A 22422-nucleotide genomic window follows, 5' to 3' on the forward strand; every position below is an offset into this window, starting at 1 on the left:
GCTGCGATGGAGCTGTGCAGCTTCGATCTCTGCTGTAGATTGTGCCAAATACTCAGCCCCTATGGTCCAAGTCTCGGGCAGATTTGCCTCTGTGAGTATTGCAAGGGATGAAACAGAGCTAGACAACCAGGTATCAGCGCATTTTGCCGGTACAGCAAACTACACACTGCGTTTACTTTCTTAATTGACGCCATTAGCTGGTCATTAGGAACGAGGCACGTGGTGAGGACAGAGAAGGCTGGAGCCAAGTGATCGCTACGAACACAAAGGGCAGGGGAAGGAGAAAAAGAGCTATTTATGCACACACTCGGGGGTTCCTGAGGCACAGAGAGGGGGTTGCGGTGATGATTTGGTACCGTGATCCGAGGAGGGGCTTCCAACCCCGCTTCTATCAGAGCGACGCGAAAGGGCGGACGGACAGAAAACGGCATCACGGCTCCGAGCGGGGCGAAAGAAACCCCAAAGGCGATCCACCCCTTTCTGCGGGGACCACCGGACCGAGCAACCCACCCCGGCACAACACAGCCCCCCACGGCCACGCCCGCAGTGCTCCGCTCCGCCCCACCCCCGCCCGACGTCCGCTCCTCCCTCCCTCCCTCCCTGCCCATAAATATCAGCGCTGGGGCAGCGTCGCTCCGCAGAGCCCTCGCTCTTCTCCCCGCAGCCATGAGCTCGTACGGTTACGACCCGTTCTTCCCCTCTTACAAGCGGCGTTACGCTGACAGCTCGCGGCTGCACGTCTCCTCGATGCGGAGCGGCGGCGGTTTCAGCTCTGCGCGCTCGGCGTACTCCAGCCTCTCCGCGCCCGTCTCCTCCGTGTCGGTCCGACGCAGCTACGCCGCTTCCAGCGCTTCGGGCTCCCTCCTGCACTCGGTGGACAGCCTCGACCTGAGCCAGGTGGCCGCCATCAGCAACGACCTCAAATCCATCCGCAGCCAGGAGAGGGCCCAGCTGCAGGACCTCAACGACCGCTTCGCCTGCTTCATCGAGCGGGTGCACGAGCTGGAGCAGCAGAACAAAGTGCTGGAGGCCGAGCTGCTGGTGCTGCGGCAGAAGCACGCTGAGCCCTCCCGCTTCAGAGCCCTCTACGAGCAGGAGATCCGCGAGCTGCGCTTGGCCGCCGAGGAGGCGACGAGCGAGAAGCAGGCGCTGCAGGGCGAGAGGGAGAGCCTGGAGGAGACCCTGCGAGGGCTGCAGGCTCGCTACGAAGAGGAGGTGCTGAGCCGCGAGGATGCCGAGGCCCGGCTGCTGGAGGTGCGCAAAGGAGCGGACGAAGCAGCGCTGGCGCGGGCGGAGCTGGAAAAACGCGTGGACAGCCTGCTGGACGAGCTGGCCTTCCTCAAGAAGGTGCACGAAGAGGAGCTGGCCGAGCTGCAGGCTCAGATCCAGTACGCTCACCTGTCGGTGGAGATGGACGTGTCGGCCAAACCCGACCTCTCGGCCGCGCTGCGCGACATCCGCGCGCAGTACGAGAAGCTGGCGGCTCGCAACATGCAGAACGCCGAGGAGTGGTTCCGCAGCCGCTTCACCGTCCTCAGCGAAAGCGCTGCGAAAAACACCGACGCCGTCCGCGCTGCCAAGGACGAAGTGTCCGAGAGCCGCCGCCTGCTCAAGGCCAAAACGCTGGAGATCGAGGCCACCCGAGGGATGAACGAGGCGCTGGAGAAGCAGCTGCAGGAGTTGGAGGAGAAGCAGAGCGCCGACATCTCCGCGTTGCAGGTGGGAGGATGGGGGGGGGGCTGTCGCGACATAGCGGCGATAAATTGGGGCGTAGCGCAGCTTTGCGGCATCCTTAGGGATGTTGCTGTGTGTTGGCTTGAAGATTGGAAAGAACGGCGGAAGAAACATCAGGGGGAAATGCACGCGCGTTGAAAATAGCTGCCGTGCAAAGCACGCGCATCTAAGAGAGCTGCCGAGCAAGGCAGGCACAGCTTCAGTGCTTAAAGGAGCAAGGCAGGCACAGCTTTAGTCCTTAAAGGAGAGAGCTATTGCGAATTAATTAGAAATATCCCAGTAGGGAGGGCGTAGATGTTATCTATATCTATAGAAAATAATAAAGTGAAATAAAGTGAAGTATATGCAGCTCGTGGATGCTTTTGGTCCTTCAATAATCGAGTAGCTACAGATGGACTTAAGGTTGTTTTTAATGCTGGAAAAAGCATGAGGGGGAAATGGATGTTAAAAACAAAGTGGTGCACATGTGGCATGTGGGTGCTCTAGTCCTCAAATAACAGAATTGCATTGAGTTTGTTTAAAAATAGCCTCAATGTTGGAAAAAGCACAAGGAGAAGCACAGGTGTTTAAAAAATGAAGCATGCTCAGCTCATGAATGGTTTGGTCCTTGAATCATAGGAGATTTTAGTCCTTAGATGATAAGGAATGAAGCTATTGATGTAACAGAGGTGGAGGTGTGCCAGCAAGGTGGGCTTTATTAAGCAGTGCTGCTTTGTGCAAGTTGAGAACTGGAGCTGTTCACCTCCTATTCACAGCAAAGTGAAGAGGGTGCTGAAATTCCTTGCAAGCATTGTTGCTAGACAAGGATTTTTGCATTGCCTGTGTTCTTCCTTCCAACAGGATACAATCAACAAATTAGAGAATGAGTTGAGGACAACAAAGAGTGAGATGGCTCGTTACCTGAAGGAATACCAGGATCTGCTGAATGTGAAGATGGCCCTGGACATTGAGATTGCTGCATACAGGTATGATGGGGGGGTGTTTCCATAAATCACAGCATGGATCAGGAACTCAGCTGTGTAATCTCAGTTCTCCTTCTCTTCATGTAAAAGTGTGTTCTGTACTTAGGAGCTTGGCAATCTCTTCACTCTAAAATGCTTTTATATCGTTAAGACTTGTTAATATAGGTGGCCTTTTTCTCAGAACTGGGATTCCCTTAGCTACTTTTAACAGTGGGATTTCTTTCTAACTCACAAGTTCTTGTTAAACCATTATTTACAGAAGAATTGCTTTTAAATAGCAAAAAATTAATCCCAGATACCAGTAGCAATTGTAAATGCTGAAATACATTTTCTGAATGCCACAGAGGTGGCCATAAACCTTGTCTTACAGTTAACTGTGGCATAGAGCTGTTACATCCATACTGTTCTGGCACAACACAGGTTAGCAAAATGCATCTGTATTTTCACTTGTAGAAATTGAATCCCGAGGGTGTTCTTCCCCATTATTTCTCCCAAAGAGAAGTACTAATTCTGAAGTAATACATCTCTCTGAAGCTTTGAGATTCTTCCAAGAAGATCAGGATGCTATTGCTATACCATTATTATAGGTTATATTTGCACTCCTACGTATGCAATCTCCATGGCTTGTGCTGCTCATTGGCCCATAGCTGAGTCTGCTCTGCTGCAGCATAGCTAAGACACCTGCTTGTTTTTTTTCCTTGCTAGGAAACTGCTGGAAGGTGAAGAGACCCGACTCAGTTTCACTAGTGTTGGAAGCATCACCAGTGGCTACACCCAGACTGCCCCGACCTTTGGCAGGTCTGCCTATGGCGGGCTCCAGTCCACCTCCTACTTGATGACGACCCGTTCCTTCCCCACATATTACTCCAGCCATGTCCAGGAAGAACAGATTGAAATAGAGGAAACAATTGAGGCTGCTAAAGCAGGAGAAGCCAAGGCAGCCCCTGCAGAAGAAGGTGAGGAGGAAGAGAAAGAGGAAGGTGAGGAGGAAGAAGCAGGAGGTGAAGAGGCTGAAGAAGAGGAGGAAGGTACTTATAAGCTGCTTTCAAAGCCTTCTCTTCCATGCATCCATCCTGCTCATATAGGGGTAAAACCCAAACATTCTATAAGATCTAATGAGTAGAATTCTCTCACTGTCCCTTCATAAACAAAGGATGGAGAGATTAAGCGTGTAGCATTTGAGCAAGAACAGATGAATTTAAAACAGAAGGTAAGGTAAATGTTCAATACCAGACATTATAGGGCTGGTTGTATTCCCTTGGAAACTGCTGGTTGTTTCCATTCTTTCTGTGTTAAAAGTAGGTAATGCTATATTCATCTGGCAGCAAAAAATGTTCAGCTATTACAGATAAGCTCATAAGAAAAGAGGGGAAAATCCTGAAATATTATCAGAGTAACTTGGAAAAATGGGAACATTGACTGATGTCAGTGGACGTAATCACTAGATTCAATGGACAGCAGTTCCTGTTGCCTGGTAGTTTTCCTGTTTTCTTCAACCAAAGTACATGCCACTAAATTGCTGCCACCATATTTATTTAACAGGCTCATTTTTAGAAAATAAAATACAAAGTGAATGTTGTGTAGCTCTTGCTTCAACTAGACACATCTGAAATGCATCAGTTACCATTGAAATACTCAGCAAATTTATTAGCATGAAGGTTAATTACAATGAAACGATGGCTGAAGAGCTAATTGGAGAGCAGTAGCAAAAGTTGTTCTTATTTAGATAATGCTTAAACAATAAGCCTTCAGTTCATAAACAATTTTGAGGGCTGCTTTTTCAAAAGAGTTATATAAAAGTGTTTAACTCAATCTGAAATCTAGGGTAAGCTGCTTGTGTGGGTTTGTCTGTCACCTTCACGTGTCCCAGATAGGTCCCTGCTTTCATACAGAAATCCACTGCTAGTCCCATCAAGTTTAGATTGGCTGCCATCTGAATGCGTGGGGATGAAGTGTGCAGGTATGCTGGCTTCTGTGGAATTGGGGTTGGGAACTGGTTTGAAGCAGTGCAGGAGATGTGGAATTTTTTTTGCCTTTGAAAGGTGCTAAGGAAGAATCAGAAGAAGGCAAAGAAGGTGAGGAAGAAGAAGGGGAAGAAACAGCAGCTGAAGATGGAGAGGAATCTCAAGAAACTGCTGAGGAAACTGGGGAGGAGGAGAAGGAAGAGAAAGAAGCAGCAGGGAAGGAAGAAACTGAAGTGAAGAAAAAGGCTTGAATTCCAGGCTCTCATCAAGTTAAACTATGATTGACTGAGCTAAAATTGCAGTCTCACATATTTATTTCAGTGACCACTGAGGTTTAAAGTTAATGATCTATGATGTTTCTCTCTATGTGGAGTATCAGTATGCTGCTTGCAGAGCACCCACTGGCTTGCTCCCTGAGTGCTGCATGGTCTACACGTATGAATTCAGGGGTTATGTCCTACTTGGGTGATTCAGAATCATTACATTTTAAAAAAGGGGGGCAAAAAATAAGTCATGGGAATGAAAGTTATCTCTAATGTGCATTAAAAAATAATTATGGAAACCTTGGGTGGGTAAAATAATGGAGGCTTCAATAAGTACGTGCAATAAAGCTAGTCAATAAAGTTACAGAAATGCTTACACAGATTCCTTGTGTGTGTTGTGTCATTAATGCACTTAAAGATTGATAAAGTGGTATACAGTGCTCATCTTCCATACCTGCTTAATGGGATGGGGTTCTGTCCCTAGCTGATAGACTTGGAGTGCTGTTATGTGAGCAGTGCTGTGTGTGTTAATTCCTCTGCCAGGAATTGGTTGGGCTCTGAAGGGTTTTTGCCACGAAGCAAAGAAAGGTGTAATAAACCTGTGATTGGGCACAAAAAAGGGAACATTTCAAAGAGCAACAAGGCCTGACAGTTCAGAAAATCGTCAAGTTTGAACCTAAATATTTTCAACTAGCTGAAGGTGATGCATAAAAGTGGGCTTAGTGCCACAAGCAATTGCTAGACCAGTGCTGCAAGTTAAGCCATTCTGAATTTGCTTATAGTTAGAAAGCCAGGTTAGAAGAGGCGTATGATTGTATGCTTCCCACAGTCGTGTTTAGCTGGGTGGATTTTTGCATAAAAATTTGGGGTCCTGAGCCAGAAAGTGAGTGTTTCAAGTACCATGGACAAGAAATTTGGCAGCAGGGCTGGTGTGGAGCTCTGCAGAGCTGTTTGTGCTGGTATGTGATGCCTGCAGCTCAGCAGTACAGTGCTGTGTGTGAGAGGTGGCCCTTGGAAGTGCTCTATCAGAAAATGCTGTGTGGTACTTGAGGAGGAGAGAATCTGCTCCCACAGAGCAGAAGTATGTTGTGTGCCAGATTAGAGCTCGTTGAAGCCAAACCACTGTAAAAAAAATCAGAATGTATTAGAGCTACTGCCCTGTCCCTCCCTTTGTCCAAGCTCCACCTGACTTTGCAATATCTGCCTTTTTTCCAAGTTCACATCTTTTCCTATGGATAAACCCCTTCTTCACTCAGTTCTTTTTTGCATCTCTCTCCCTCCTGGGAAGCAGTACGTTTGCAGATTGCCAAATCTCAGCTGCTAGGGATGCTCTCAAGCAGCACGTTCAGAGGCACGGCAGCAAACACAGCTCTCCCTGCAGTGCATCTCATCCTGAGTTATTTTTAATGTATTACAGCTGAAGATCTCACTGCTGTTTGCAGGAGATGTGTGAGTCACAGCACAGCAATGAGCTGTGGAGGGGTATGTCTGCAGTGGCCATCCAGCTGGTTTGTTAGCACTCTCCTGCCTTGTGCTAAGGTAAACTGGTGCAAGGAGGGTGGAAACGTGAATTTTCCTGCCAAGGTGCTCTCAGGGTTATGGAGATCCTGCTGGCAATGCTTGTTTTACCTTAGAAAATCCAGGAGCTCGCTTTGACGCAATGCAGTAGAAGCAGGCAGAGGGAGGCACGATGGAAACTAACCCAAGTTGCAGCTGCAGTAAAGCAGCAAGGCTGTCCTTGAGCATTCCCTTGCTGTTCAAGCAGGCTGGGGCTGGGTCCGATTGAATTCCTGTTGCAGAGAAGGCAAATACAAGGAGGTCCTAAGTGTTTTTCTTCTTGACACACACATACTCCCCTTCTACTTGGCAAGAAAGGAAAACTTGTGTAGACTTAGTCATTGCCAATTTATCATTTGCTGCCTTCCTGGATGAACTGAGAGTAGCTTAGTGCTGAGCAGAGAAAAACAGCCCCTCAGTGCATGGTAAAAGCACAGACCCTGAAGCATGGAGAAAACCAGCGTCTGACTCAGCATCCTGGCAGAAGCAACCTGGTTGTGTTTTGTAACACTCCCCACTTTGTTTCTGCCTGGATTTTAGTTCTGGGATGCTCAAAGTGCCACAGTCATAGATACTCAACAACCCCATAATGTGCAAAGCTCCCATCCTAGAGCCCTCCATTCCCAAAGCAATTGAGTGGCCTACCCTATGTCAGACTCATACATCTTCACAAATATCTTCTGTTCATTGTATTTTCCCCTCCTGGAGCCTTTTGTACTAGTTAATGAGCTCCTCTATCTGAAAATAATTAATCCCTTCAGTGGCTATTCACAGTCTCAAAAAGTAATTGTTGCAGTACAGGCAAATAACACATTTATGCATCTCTGCCCTGGAATTATGCTATCTTTTGAAACTGTTTGATCGCAGATGTCAGTAGACAAAAACCTCTTGGCAAAATTAAATATTAATTGGATCTTATAGTTTTATAAATATTTAGAAATGTGTTAACGGGTTGCTTATTTCCCCTAGGACTGGATGGAAACATTTGCAGTGGGAGATTGGCCAAATTAATGAATTTATATGTTAGAGAACAGCACAGATAACAGTCCTTAGGTTCTGTCCTTGTAATATCCTACCAGAACTGAAGGGAAAGCATAACATAAAGAAACCAAGCCAGCTCAGGATCCCACCTGCATCTGTGCAAGCCCACCTTGTTCTTGAGTCTCCCATTGATGTCAAAATGTAATTAATGGTGCAAGGTGACTCGCCTTTGGATGCTGGAGATGCCCAACTTTCTGTACTCTGAAGCCCATTGGCTTCAGTCTTGGTGACATTTCAGCAGATTCTGGCAGTGCTGCTGGCAGGTGTGATCAAGCTTGTTACCATCTTATTCCTAAAGGTATTGGTTATTTTATGTCCATATACCCATGTAACTTTCATAACAAAGCTTGCTACAGAGAAACTGCCATCTGATTTGCCAGCTCTGCCTTAATTAAACATCACTCAAGCAGCAATCTGTTGAGCACAGATTTCCATTATTGATATCAGCAGGAGAAGCATTCATTGCTTTGCTACACAAAGGCATTCATGTTTGTTTGAAAGACTTATATCTGCTGTGGATTTTGTACGTTTTCTTCAGTGAAGAACACGAGTAAGCCTTCCAATTAAAACTTACTTGATCTACCATTATTGTTGGGCAGGGGATTGGCAGGCATATGCAAAGCATTGACTTTGATCAGGTTTTCCCTATTAGCCATCAGATTTCAGGATGGTTCATTTGCTGAACCCAGACTGACAAAAAATAAATAACAAAAAAGATTTGCATTTCTTTCCATTTTATGGTATGTAAGACAGAAAAAATGTTTTTCTTCTAAAATGTAATAAATACAACTTTAATCCTGGAATAAAAGAGATTATGTTTCCAGCTTAGAGTCACGACTGTCCTTTTTCCATTTGTCTGCCTTATTTTCCACATATTGGGATTTTTAAGGACCCTTTAACAGGCTTTCCTCTTAATGACACCATCCTACAAGTGGCAATAGACGCAGGCCACAAGTTTTAAAGACTTTTCCATTGGAAATGAAAAAAAAAAGATTTATCAGGTGTTATCTGAGCCCCAGTTCAGACTCCACAATAATTTCCTTTCTGCAGCTATTTTTAAACAGACAAATCTAAAAATAAAAGTGTCAGTGATATTTCAGATACCCAAAGCAGTGTCATCTATGGGTCACTTCCCCTTTTTCCAGGAATTTCTCTTTCAGAATTTTGTGTTTAGAAATGGACTTCACCTGTGGATCATTCAAGACAGAGGCGATGAGTAGGACACCGACACATAACTAAGGCAGGAAACAAAAACTAATTCAGAATCTCTCACCTTCTGGTGAATACAACATCTGGGTCAAGATGACTTAGTCAAGCAAAGACCCTCTGAGCCACAGATGAATGTCATAGAAAATACTATGACAAGTTGTAGTCCACAAGTGGACTGTGATCATAGGAAAGTCAAGGAACCATCTGGAAATTTCCCTATCTTTTAAAGCTCTCCTAAAACACTGAGACAAATGCAGAGCCAAGTGTATCTTCATTACCAGTGATGGCAACCCATGGCTTGGAGAACTTTCCTCCACTAGCCAACAGGATTGCAACCCCACCAAGCACCTAAAGGCCAACCCATAGAACTCAACTGATTCCTCTTTACAAAGCAGAGGATACAGCTCTCATACATTGCTTCAACTTGACCAATTATTTGTGCCACTTAACCACATTACAGGAAACTTCTAAGAGGAGAAATTAAGAGAAGGGAAACCTCAAGCAACTTTTTATCCCACACCACTCCGCTGTCCAGGATGAGTTCCTAATGCCTAAAGGAAGGACACCACTTGGAAAAGAGGCACCACACAAGACATGTTTTCATATTGACCTTTATTGAGCAAGAACTGCTGTGACGGTTTTACATCAGACAACAAAAGGTTGCGTACTGTGCATGTCAACTAGGTTCTCCCATGAGCAAAAGTCCACCCTAATCGCACCAGTGAGGTAAACATAATTACTTATAAGTAGCTTTTTAAATTATTATTAAGGCTAGGAGAGTTCTGGTTCTCATGAATATTCTAGTACTGTTTTCTGTTTGGTTTTGGCTCAGTCGTTTCTTTGCATAATACATCTTAAGTCATTCCTCAGATACGTCCCTCCAACAGCTCAGGAAATTCAAAAGGTTCCTTTGCACATTTCATCTCATGCACTATTATTAGTATTTTTTTTATTTTTTATTTAGTTCCCCAAGCTCTGTGGAGGGAGCACATCTTGAGCCTGCATGCATTCCCCCCCCCTCCCCTATATTGCACAAAAAAGTAAAATACTGTGTGTCTGGAGCCTCCATGAGAGAACCCATTCTGCTTTAAAGCCGTCACTCACATGCATTTTGCAGCTGTCATATGGCTTAACCTTTTGCACCGACCCAAGCTCTTTAATTTTTTTTTTTAATTTAGCTATGATTTAGTTTAATTCACTCTTTAACCTCTTTTACTACAGCATGTGAAGTAACTTTCTCCACCTTCTTAGTGGACACTAGTTTCTCCTCAAAGCTCTCTTCGTGTTCCTCCACCTTCTGAGTGACCGTCACCGACTTCGTGATGTACGTGGTCATACTGTCCCCTCCTTCACTTGTGATTTTCTCTGCTTTTTTGGTTACTACGACTTTCTCACCCTTCTCATCGATGGGGCTCACATCAAGGCCATTGGTGACAACGCCCTTCTCTTCCTCCTCAGCCTCCTTCCCCTTGGCCTCATCCTTCTTCTCCTCCACTTCACCATTCACTGCAATGTCTTCTTTCCTGGCTTCCTTTGAGACCTCCGCAGTGACTTTTGTTACCTTTGTGACAGTGACGCTCTCCTCCACCACAGCCTTTTCATCTTTGAGAGGGGAGGATGGCTTCTCTGGAGAACGGGGCTTCTCCGGTGTCACTGGCTTTTCAGGAGTGCGGGGCTTCTCCGGTGTTGCTGGCTTTTCAGGGCTCACTGGCTTCTCTGGGGTGCGGGGCTTCTCCGGGCTTGCTGGTTTCTCTGGGGTCACTGCTTTTTCTGGGGTTGTTGGTTTCTCTGGGGAGCGGATCTTCTCTGGGGTGACCGCTTTTTCTGGGGTTGATGGTTTCTCCGGAGTTGCTGGTTTCTCTGGGGAAGCCACCTTTGGTGTCGCTGGCTTCTCTGGAGATGCTGCCTTTGCTTCCTCCTTGGCTGCCTTCTCAGGAGCTTTCTCTGCTTTCTGATCCTTTCCTACCTCTGCTGCTCCTTTCTGGGCAGCCTTGGCTTGCTCTGTTACAGGGGATTTAGGGGGGGATTTAGGGGGTGACTTCGCAGGAGGGGTTTTCACTTTTTCTACCTTTGCACCTGCCTCTTCAGCTTTGCCCTTGGCTTCAGCTTCTTCTTCCTCAGCTTCCTCCCCTTCTTCCTTTTCCTCTATTTCTTCCTTTTCAGAGCCTCCTTCTTCTGCTGCATCTGATTTTGCGGCTTCTTCCTCCTCTGCTTCTTCTTCCTCCTTCTCTTCTTCCTCAGCTGCCTGTTCTGCAGCCTTCTCAGAAACAGTTTCTTCCTCTACAGCTTCTTCTTCTGCCTTTTCCTCCTCCTGTTCTTCCTGCTGAGCCTTTGCAGACATTTCTTCTGCAATAGCTGCAAGGGCATCTTCCATTTCAGACTTCTCATCCTCTACTTTTGTCTCTTCAATGATTTCTTCTACAAATTTGTGCTGGACCTTCAGCTTTGGTGGCTCGATTTTGGTTTTCTGTATTTTAGTGGATGCTATTGTGACGGATGGTTGTCTGTGTGTGAATATGGGTCCAGTGATGCTTCCAGAGAAGGCACTGAATCTTGTCTCCTCGCCCTCTAGCAGCTTCCTAAAGGAATCAGGAGGAAGAAAAAAAAGTGAGCATAGAAACCCAACCTAGGGGACACTATTTCCCTCTGTCAGCAGGATGAGGTTAGAGCATGTAGAATATGCTAGAGCTGACCAGCACCATCCACTGCTCACAGCCTGAGCTCCGCTTTCCCTCAATCAGCTCTTTTGGTGAATTCTTATTGAGCAAGCACCTTTTGGCTTGCTTTCCATGTAGCAAGCATATCACCTTCAGCTGAGCAGTTGAAATTCATCCTTGGCATCAAACAAAGTGATCAACTCCATAGGACGCATCACAGCTCAGGTGAAGTGAGAATGGAATGGACCCACATGGAACACTGTCACTGAGATTTCCAGCATCAACCAAGCACACACCCTAGCTCATTCTGATCACCCACCTCCCTGTATGGCTCAAAGCAGGAGGCTGCAAAGCCATACAGATGATATAAGGCAGCACAGAGCTCCAGAGCCTAAAATGTCTGTGTTTGCCTCAACAGCCTCAAATTGACAGGGATCTGAAAGCAGCTTTCTGTTTTGACTGTTTTTATATTCAAATGCATGTTTTTCATCTTAAGCCTCTGACCCAGAAAAATCAGCAGTTCTGATGAGGGTTCTCAAAGTGATGCAAAGAGACCAAAAACCTGCCAGGTGATGGCAACAGCACACAGCTTTCCTGCTGGAGATCAGAGTGCGTGACAAAGGAAAGTTGAGCAAGAAAAGCAAAAGTGTTTGTGACAAGCAGATTAGCACTGCCTGCTTAAACCATGATCAAGCAAAGCACAGTGTTTCTCTCAAGTGAGAAAAGGGAACACAAGTGACAAGCACCGCTTGTATGGCATATGCAGAGTAAACAGGAATTAAAAATAAACTCTTCTACTGCAAACAGGGGCAGGAGGCAGCACCGGGGTGCACTGTGCACCCGGGGAGGTCTGCACTGCCAGAGAGGATGGGCTCTCCCTTGCTGCAGACACTTTTGAGTCTGTGCATTCTGAGAGGGCTGCAGTACTTCAGTCAAGCTCTAATTTGGCTTGTGTTCAATGCATACAGACACTTCTCGCTGGCAGTAAAGCATCTCAAAGCAGCCTCTGCAGTGCTATTAATATTCCAGACATGCCCACAATGATCCCACTGTACCTGTATGCAGCAATTTCGATATCCAGGGCCATCTTGACATTGAGGAGATCCTGGTACTCCCTCAAATGACGCGCCATCTCCCACTTCGTCCCTCTAAGCTCATTTTCCAGCTGATGGATCGTGTCCTGCAGCCGAGACGGAACAAACCACAGTGACAAACACATACAGAAACAGGGAACGGGGAAAGAAAAAAAGTTGCAGCGCGACTTTCCCAAAGTCCTTCCCACCCACTGGGCGGCAGCAGCGGGATCGGACCGCACCCCCCGGCTCTCCCCCCGCCCGCATCCCGCAGCCCCCAGGACCTGGTAGGTGGTGAGGTCGTTGTTGTGACGCTCCTCGATGTCGCTCAGCTGCCGCTCCAGCGATTCCTTGGTGCCGCGCACCGACTCCAGCTCGATGCTCTTGGACTGCAGCTGCCGTCGGTACTCGGCGATCTCCTCCTTGGCGGAGCGGATGGCCTCCTTGTTCTGCTCAGCAGCCTCCGTCAGCTTGGCATAGCGGCACTTGAACCACTCCTCGGCCTGATGCATGTTGTGGTCGGACTGGCACTCCAGCTGAGCGCGGATCTCCTTCAGCGCCGTGGTCAGGTCTGTCTTCAGGTAGTCCTTCCTCTCCACCGTGGCGTGGGACGCCTGCAGCTGGGCCAGCAGCTCGGCCACCTCCTCCTCGTGGTTGCCCCGCAGGAAGGCCACCTCGTCCTGCAGCGACTGCACCTTCTTGTCCAGCTCCGCCCGCATCAGCGAGGCCTCCTCCATCTCCTTGCGCAGGGCTCGGATGGTGGCCTCCGTCTCGTCGCGCAGCCTCGCCTCATCCTCGAAGCGTTCCCGCAGCCTCTGGATGTCCTCCTCGATGTGCTCCGAGTCCAGCTGGATCTGCGCCTTCTCGTGGCTCACCTGCTCCAGTGCCCCGCGCAGCTCCCGCAGCTCCTGCTCGTAGGCGTCCCCGAGTTGAGCCCTCCCGGCGTGCTTCTGCCGCAGCGCAGCCAGCTCCGCCTCGATCTCCTTGTTCTGCTGCTCCAGGTAATGCACTTTCTCGATGTACCCCGCGAAACGGTCGTTCAGCCCCTGCAGCTGCTCTTTCTCGTTGGAGCGGCTCAGCTTCAGCTCGGCCGCCCCGTTCAGCAGCGACGACTGGCTCACGTCGAGGCTCTCGGCGGAGCTCAGCACGGTGGAGCCGTAGGCGGTCCGCGGAGCCCCGAGGTTGGAGCGTTTGTAGGACGAGGACACGGTGCTGCCGGAGCCCCGCGACCACGACTGCGAGCGGAAGCCGCTGGACGGGGACGCGCTGGCCCGGCTGTACGTAGCGCGAGTCTCGGTCATCACCCTGCGGTACGAGGGGTTGCCCAAGGGCTCCATGGTGTAGCTCATGGCGGGGGGGGGCACTCGGGGGATGGCGGGCGGGAGCGCAGCGCTGCTCTGGCCGCCGCCGCCCCTTTTATAGCCCCGCCGGGCGGCTCCGGGGCGGCCCCACACACGTGTGAGAGGAGGTGCCCACCCCCGGCCCTACCTCAGCTCCGCCCTTCAGCTCCGCCCTCCCTTCCGCTCCTCCTTCATCCCATCCCTTCCCGGCCCCCGCTCCCTGCTCCCGGCTCCCCGAGCCCGGCTCCCCCCTTCCCTCTGCACCCTCTTTCCTCTACACTCTTTTCCTTCTTCTCCCCTCCCCCCCTTCCCATTGTTTCCCAATTCCCCATCCTCTTTCTCCTTTCCCTATCCGCATTATCCTCTCCTCATCCCCTTATGTCTTCCTCTCTCCGTGTTCTCTCACTCTTGCCTCGGCTCCCTTCTTTCCTCTCCTTCCTTTAGTTCTTCACTTTCTTTCCCGTTTCCTCTCTTTTCTCTTTTTTCCCCTTTCCTTCCCTTTCCTTCCCTTTCCTTCCCTTTCTTTCCCTTTCCTTTCATTTCCTTCCCTTTCCTTCCCTTTCCTTCCCTTTCCTTCCCTTTCCTTCCCTTTCCTTCCCTTTCCTTCCCTTTCCTTCCCTTTCCTTCCCCTTCCTTCCCCTTCCTTCCCTCTTTTTTTGCCCTTTTTTTTCCTCTTCATTCTTTCTCCGCCCTCGCAGAGCCCATGGCGGAGCGCAGCGCGGTGCCGGCCGCGATCAGCGGAGCCCGCAGGGTAGGGCCGGGGCCGGGATCGGGGGTTCAGCACCACGGACAGCTCCCGCGGGGCTCCGCCGTTGGCCCCGGGGCGGGGAGGGGGTTGAGTAGGGGTCCCAAAGTCATTCCCCTCCTCATCTCCCCCCCCACAGTCTCCCCCCCCATCCAACCCCCCACCCAGTTCCCACTCCTCAGGCAGTGGCTGACATTTGAAGGTCAGAAAAGTGTCCGGGAAAGGGAGACTGCGTAGGCAGCGGGCGGCTCTGCAGCACTGCAAGCGTTTTGCCTCCCTATGGGGTAGGAGATGCAGGCGGGGCAGTGCTGGAAAGCTCCCTGCAGTCCTGGCTCTTGGTTCTTTCTTTCCCTTTCATCCTCTCTTCCCCCCCCCCCCCCCCCCTGCACGTTTCCACACAACGCTTGGTGCATTGCTCAGAAATGATTTCCCCTACTTTGAAATATCGCTAAGAATGATGTTTTCGTGGTACAGTAGACTTTCTCTGGGCTGCATACAGTGACTTGCACTGGCTAACAGCCAGACTTTGAACTCCCCGTGGATGGATCGGCTACATGGGCAAACGGATCAGTAAACTGCAAAAATAATAATAATAATAAATAATTAAAAATTCCTGGTGCTAGAAAAAGCACTGCACTGCTACAGCTCCCTTGCACTGCAAAGCTGCAAGCTGAGGGGGTTAGATTTTAACTCCTCATTTGGAAAGGTGCTGAAAACATATTTCTGCTTGTGTTCAGCAGCCTGTGAGTTTTTAGGGTGACATGCTAAGGGACAAAATCTTTCCCCAAAACTGCCGTCAGGCACACAGAGCTCCTGGTGTTGCTGCTGCTGTCGTGGAGTGTTGGGGAAGTCCAAGGGACAGGGTTAAACTTTGCAAACCACATGGAGAGCCGGACCTCTGCTGGCTCATTAATATGATGCTGTCATAGGACTGCAGCACTGCAGTCAGTGGAGAAGTCAGAAACTCTGCGAGGTATCTGCTGGGCTGTGTTTGCAAGCATGGGTACCCAGATCTGCCATGTAACCTCTCTGGAGTTTTTATATGACAAACAGAGAAAAGGTTTTCTTATAATCAAAGCAATCATGAGTTCTAAATCTGTCCCATTCATGTTGGTAGTTTTCTCCGCAGGCAAACAGCATCCCCTGTGATGTGATTGAAAGTCAGGACAAAAATACTGTCTATTATGGCATTTAATTTTCATTTTAGAGAAAAAGATAAGTTAAGAGCTGGTTTATTGCTCTTGTTTTTCTACTGATAAGATTTGGGGGAGGGGGGGGAAGCAGAGCGTGTTTTTTGCATATATAGAACTTACAGGAAAAGCAATCATATGGTTAACAGAAGTGCTTGGCAATTTTTATTATCCTTTTAATGCTCCAAAAACAAGTTAATGGAGTTGAACAGTGAGTAAGGAGGGGCAGCTGAACTTACTAATAGAACTCCCTTTAATTAAATACATTGAGGCATGGCTTGTTTTAAATCCATTTACCTCATATGCAAGGTGAATTGTTGCTTTGTAGTCAAGTAGTGATAGCACTTGATTTATTTATTGCATACTGAAATCCAAGCAGTGCAATCTTTTATAGAATATGATAATATTTGTAATATTGACTGCCTTAAAAATTAAGGTATTCAGATGAGAAAAGTTTTTATTCACGCAGGCATTTACAAGCATGGAGAGAGATCCTGAAACACACAGTACTTTGTTTTCATTTAAAATACATGATTTTCATATGCATTTATCATCATAATGAGCTGCAGGTGGGCAGTGCTCCTGCTCCGTGATCCTGAAGGTGATCTGAAGGTTAGAATGAGTCAGGGAAATCAACTGAAAAGGATGCCTTGCTTCTGATGAGCAGCCAGTTCCTTTTTATCCACGTCCCTCTTAGAGATTTTCAAATGGAGGTGAATATTTCTGCTCACAGAGAACTTTCTGCCTCAAAGTTTAACAAGCACTGCTGCTCTGGGGCAAACAGCAACACAGTGGAGCAAGGCACGGGGGGAGCAGGCACTGCACAGAGATGGAGATGGGCTGCATTGATTCTCAGCTTGATTATAGACCTCTGACAAACCTGCAGTAAAGAAACACAGTCGAAGGATGACACTGTGTTCTGCAGGCTCCTCAAAAGAGGGAAACATAGCACAGGAGGTGGAGCAGCACAGCAGCCCGACTGCTTCCAGATGAAACGTACTCGGTGGCGATGGGCTAACTTCAATAGCTTTTAAAAAGGGATGAAATCAGATAAGGGGGTTTTATTTATTTATTTTTACGGAGTGATAGCGAAATGAAGAGCACTGGGGAGGTTGTACGATGGAGGTGGGGGGAACTATCAAAAATATTTAGCAGTTTTAAGAGGGTTTCTCTTAATAAGTCGCTGCCTATTTGTAGGTCGGATTTAAGCTTACGTTTAAGTGATTTAAGCCTAAATATGTATTAGTAATATTCATGCAAAGGTATAACTTCAGTAGGAATTGTGTCGAGAGAAGGAGGAATGAAGCAATGGGAATTTGGTCCCTTCCTGTATCCCATAGCAGAGGGCAATGTCAGTCAGCATGACTCTCACTTCTGCCAGTGTGTATCAGCCGAAGACCTTGGAGTCCTGGCACCTTATCTGATCACCATAAACTGCAAATAAATAATGGCCCAGATAATCAGCCACCATAAATTGGTCCCGTTCCAGTGGCGTCAACAGAACAAGGACACTTCAGTCTGGCTGAGGGTGCCCTAATAACATTTATACAGTGACAGCTGTGAAAGAAAACGCTTAGATTTATGCAACAAGAGCTTAATCCTATATATACCCTAACCCTATATATATGGTGCTGGATACCTCCAGTCTCATCCATGCAATGAGGGAAATGAGATGAAATGAAAAGGTCTCAACTGTGGGCATTTTGTTTTGGCACATCTCAGTCTTGCTGGACGTGAGGATGAAGCCAGCCCGAGTGATGCAGCGGAGGCTGTTTGGTAACACACCACAGCACAAAGCACAGAGCACTTGTGCTTTGAAAAATTTATACCTCCATTTTCTTTCTGTTCTGCACTGGAGTTTCTCAAGTCAGAGCTTCAAGGCAGCAGTGTTTGCCTAATGCCATCCCACTTTCCGTTGCTCTTCATACAGTGGTCGCATTTCAGAGCTCTAAATCAAACATTTCCAGAAGTTTGCATTATTTTCTTTGCACGGGAATGCTTTGTGTTGCTACTGAAGGTAATCAATTTCTGAAAACACACTCCTAAAGCAGCATTTACATTCAGTTTATGGAGATTCCTTGCAGATTTCTGCAGATCATCATTAATCTCATTGCTGCTGTTCCCTTTCCTGAATTTATTTGCTGCAAAAGCAGTTATACTTACGGAGCTGAGTTTCATTCCATGTCAATACCAAGAATGATCTCACAGCTAGGAGTGCACTTCAGTGATTTACTGACTTAAAACAGCCAAACTTTGACCATATTGCCCACGTTACTCAACATTTTCCTTGCATTTTTGAAACGCTGCACTGCACATTTGTTTTGTAACTTCTGTAAAGCAGTGCTCAAATTCATGACTTCTCCCTGCTCTGTTTCTAAGGGCCAATTCTCCAGGCTGTGCAAATTCACAAAGCATCAGCATGGCAACTGGTGACTGCAGTGGAGGATTCCAGTAGAGAGCATGATGGCATTCACTTGGGTAGGAGGGAAAGGGAGATTTTGTGCCTTCATCCCCATGGTATCTATCCATCTTCCCATTTTCCACCAACAGATTCAAGCAGTCCTGCCCAACTTGATCCAACTGGACACTGAACTCAGTTCTACTTTTCACATCACTCTTGGACCAACCAACTGCAGAAGTGTGATGAACTTGCTATGAGGAATGCAGATCCAGAACACAAATGAGCTGTGACCTTTCTTAGTGATAATATTTCTAAATCCATGTCCAGGCACATTAAACAAACAGTGGAGATCCTGATTCCTACCGGAGAATTATTCCATAGGCCCTCATATCAGAGAAGCCAGAATGTGACAAAGCAGAAATAAGATTGCCTTGAGCAGCTTTTTTTAGGTAGGAGATAGGGTTAGGGTTAGAGTTAGGGTTGGAGATGAAGGTTATTGATGTAGTCCACAATGAATGTGCACCTCTGAATGAAAGGGAATAAGCTTAGGTGACAACACTGAGCCTCAGTTTCCCTCCTGGTTCTCTTCTACAGCATCAGCAGAGCAGAGATGACCTCTGGTGCTATTGCTGTGTTGTAATGTAGAGTGAGGGAAATGGATTTGGGTCCAGGACCTTCAGCTGCAGCGAGTGTCCAGCCCAGCCTCCAATGAGGCCAAACCTTACTGTATCCTCCAAAAAAAGAAAAGAGTTTGTAACAGAGAAGCATCCTCAGAGTTTGCATGGTTATAAACAATTGTCAGTGGGGTGCTGCAAACCAATTTGTTTGACAGAACTGGAGTAGGTGGGGGGTACGTGATGGGTGAGTCAGGGAATTACTGCACTGTGCCCAGGGCTCGGAGAGCTACAGGACTTGAATTCACAACTGAGGTCCATCAGCTTAAACTGCCCTGCCTGTTTGTTTGTAATTCAGGCCATTTCTCGATCCCATTGCTGAACTACTTACTGGACTTCACATGTGGCATCTCTGAAAAGCCATAGCTCTGATAGGAACTGGATGAGGAAATGCAGTCTGCAATAACCTGCTGTCTGCGGTCGTAACTTTGAGTTACAGGATAGCAGGAAGACAGGGGAGTGAGATGGGGAGTATCTACTGATGTTTTCTAATCAATAGGAAGGAAATGGTTGCTCTCAGGCTCTTCTATCTGTATTCAAAGTATTAAATCACCCAATTCTGCTTCCTGATACAGGTCCACAGTAGACTCAAGGATGGGAAGGATCAGCTCTGTGCCATAGCCCAGGTGAAGAAAAACTCTATTTGAATTGGCTTTAATGGAAAGCAAAGGAAATAACTTGTCTTTGTTCCCTTGGTGCTTCTATGCTCTGCTTGTCTTCATGGCTCATTGGTCATTTTCCTTCTGTGTATTATTATCTGACGCTTCAAACTGATCTGCCCTGAAAGTCGCTGTACAGAAAATAGCACAGGTCAGGGGAGCGGTCTTTTGGTGATGAAGCAATCAAAAATAGCTCTTCCTACCTAGATTTGAGAGGCTTTTTTGTAGCCTTCCCTTTCTAAAAATATAACTTTGAAAGAGCTATGCTTCTTCCTTCTGCAGGTGCTTTTCCCGTAGCCATGCGTAGTACAGGGCAGAACTATTTCCAGGGTGTCACATTAAAGGGTGAGTGCACGGACATCCCTTTGCAGACAATCACTGGACTATATATGGCAGCTGTTACAGTTTGTTTGTGGGATTAGCTCCTTTGTATGCATTTGGGTTTACCTCCTGTGTTCTATCAGCTTTGCTTCAGTACTTTCTGCTCAAAAAGCAATCGCTGCATCCTGCTTCTCCACTGTGACATCTGACTTTTCTTTCTTTTATTGACTTGTGCACTAAACTCATGTTAAAAATAAAAAAAGCTTGATGCAAGAAAACACGTTCTCCCTGCTAGTCTAATTTGTATCTAGGTTAATTGCTTTCCTGGTGGATGTTTAATTGATTCACATAGAGAAAGCCAATGGAAAGCTGTATGATGTTGATGACTCTTTTTAACTGCAGTGGCTCCCTTTTCTTTCTAATTAGTCCTAAAGAAGGAGGCTACCTCATGGAAGGCTACGGAGATCTCCTAGGGATGATGTTTTGGCCTTTTCTTGTTTAGATTCTGTACGTAATGATGGTTTATTTTTTTGGTGCAGAACTCTACAGTGGACACTGAGCAGAGATGGAGAGGTTTTTCAGGTAAGGCCCTTTTACAGCAAAACGAAGAAACAAGCAAACGAAGAAAGCTGCTGTGACTGGAGGTCTTACCTCATGCAAAGGCTTTATGGGTGGGAAATCTGAGAATTTCACGGTATGAATTATCAGTTTGTTTAAGGAGCAATCCAGTGATTCTACTTTCCATCTAATTACAACAGCATGTTGGTATTTTACCTCTTAACACTCACTGAGATGTCTTGTTTCACTTTCTGGCCTTAACAAATGCCTTTAAGCTGTTGAATATTGCTGGAACCACATCATAATCTGCAAATGCCCAACTACATGAGGACTTCCCTTACAGGTGGCTGCTGTAGCCATGGGGCCAACTCTTATTCATTGTCCAGATATCACTGCATTACCTTTTGAAACTGTTCCTTATGCACCCATGAAATGAGAACACTGCCTGGTGTTTTTCATGATAGAAATGTGCACTGTACCTATCAAGTTCCAGATCTCTCTTTGAATTTAGTAAGGAGTTATGGGGACAGGCACACTTTATAAGGTATTCCTTCCATTTTTTAGACTGCATACAGAAATCTGAGCTGCTTTTTGGCCAGAATGTCAGTTCAATTTCTCCAGTCGTATAACATCTAAAGAATATTCTCAGTAGAAATATCTATAAGCTGATTAGGAGGGGAGCAATAAATACAAATCAAATCGAATCATGCAGACACTTGCAGGAAGAAAATCAATAATTTTAGTAATACATTTTGCAAACTCATTTTATTGAAAAAAAAATATATAAATATATCCATATATAGCTCCTTAGAAGTCTCGATGAAGCAATCCTCCTTCTTGTCTCAAAGTTCTCAGCTGCATTGAAGCTCAGAAGTTTTTAAACAGATTTAAAAGCCATGGGGTCAATGTAGAGCAAGTAGAAGTTGGAGTGTGCAGAATATACGCACAGGATGGACCAGAGGTGCCCACCTGAAGGTGCACTGCCCCATCCAAAGGGATAGAACACAAGAGAGAGGTTTATAGGGTGCTGCCTGTGGAAATTCTGAAATGATTTCATAATGTGATTTGAACATAAAAAGAACAAAGGCAATTTTTAGTGTAGTATTGGTGACTGTTTGGATGATCAATCATTTGATTCTATCAATGACTGTAGATTTGTGGTAAGACAGGAGCTTGTTTCCCATTTAGGAAGGAAAGGTCTTCAAAAACATGTCTTTCTAAATTTGGTGGTATAAAATGTAATTATATATTCATTGGGAGAATTACATTCGTTGGAGTCCTGTACTATTTCATTGCTCTGAGGCTCCTGCTTTTCTGCTCTGTGTGTATTTGTCTGCCAATCTGTCAGCACATTCCCCACTTCAACTTCTTTTCTTTCTCCCCCCTCTCATTACAGGTGAGCATGAGAAGGACTTGCAGGTATAGAAAAGATATCAGTGTACAGAAACTCAAGTAATCTTCAGCAATGCTGTGATCAGCAATGCTGCAAGACCATGACATGCAAACTTGGTAGAATTTGCTGCACTGCTTTTTAATTTATTTTTTATTTTCAATTTTAAGATTAGCCTTTTATCTTCACTAAGTGGCTCCATAGATGTATTTAGAAAGCACTTTCCTAAAATACTGAGTTATCACCTTTGAATTTGAAGGTCATCTTTCAATTTTCATCATTGTCCTTTGAATTGCTCCTTGCACTGACATCGCAGGGTATGAATGAAATTTTGCCAGACTCAGCCTGTATGTTTTAGAATTAACAAATAAAGCAAACAAAGCACCCCCCAACCGATCTCCTAACCTGATTTCCTTTAATAGCCAGTGGGAATTATTTAATGTTTGTGGAGCCTGAGAGGACACTTTACTTAATAACCCCATCTCTTCTGATATGCCATACTCTGTTCTCTGTGCATCCATGCATTCCTTCCCCCATGTCACCACCTTGAAATGACCTCTTACTCATTATGCCAGTGGTCACGATTGAAACAAGCAGTTCCAGTGACTTACATTGCTTTTTTTCCTACTTCTTTTTCCCATTTCAAAACAGGGCCCTCTCCTGCTGATAGTAGAACCACATCCA

General features: G+C 46.6%; 2 protein-coding genes across 2 annotated transcripts; one reads left to right on the forward strand and one right to left on the reverse strand.

Moving 5' to 3' along the window:
* Nucleotides 1-666: 666 nt before the first annotated feature.
* NEFL (neurofilament light chain) lies at nt 667-5292 on the forward strand. Its single transcript, XM_065745152.1, has 4 exons — nt 667-1719; nt 2575-2699; nt 3402-3724; nt 4739-5292. The coding sequence occupies exons 1-4, from the start codon at nt 667-669 to the stop codon at nt 4909-4911; spliced, it is 1674 nt and encodes a 557-aa protein (XP_065601224.1). The 3' UTR covers nt 4912-5292.
* Nucleotides 5293-9492: 4200 nt separating this feature from the next.
* NEFM (neurofilament medium chain) lies at nt 9493-13809 on the reverse strand. The gene is made up of 3 exons (XM_065745047.1): nt 12745-13809; nt 12443-12567; nt 9493-11309 (listed from the first exon to the last, which is right to left on the reverse strand). The coding sequence occupies exons 1-3, from the start codon at nt 13807-13809 to the stop codon at nt 9926-9928; spliced, it is 2574 nt and encodes an 857-aa protein (XP_065601119.1). The 3' UTR covers nt 9493-9925.
* Between the last annotated feature and the right edge of the window lie 8613 nt (nt 13810-22422).

Source organism: Cyrtonyx montezumae, unplaced genomic scaffold (assembly GCF_038088225.1).
Source record: "Cyrtonyx montezumae isolate F1298 unplaced genomic scaffold, pur_monq_1.0 scaffold_33, whole genome shotgun sequence".
NCBI lineage: Eukaryota > Metazoa > Chordata > Aves > Galliformes > Odontophoridae > Cyrtonyx > Cyrtonyx montezumae.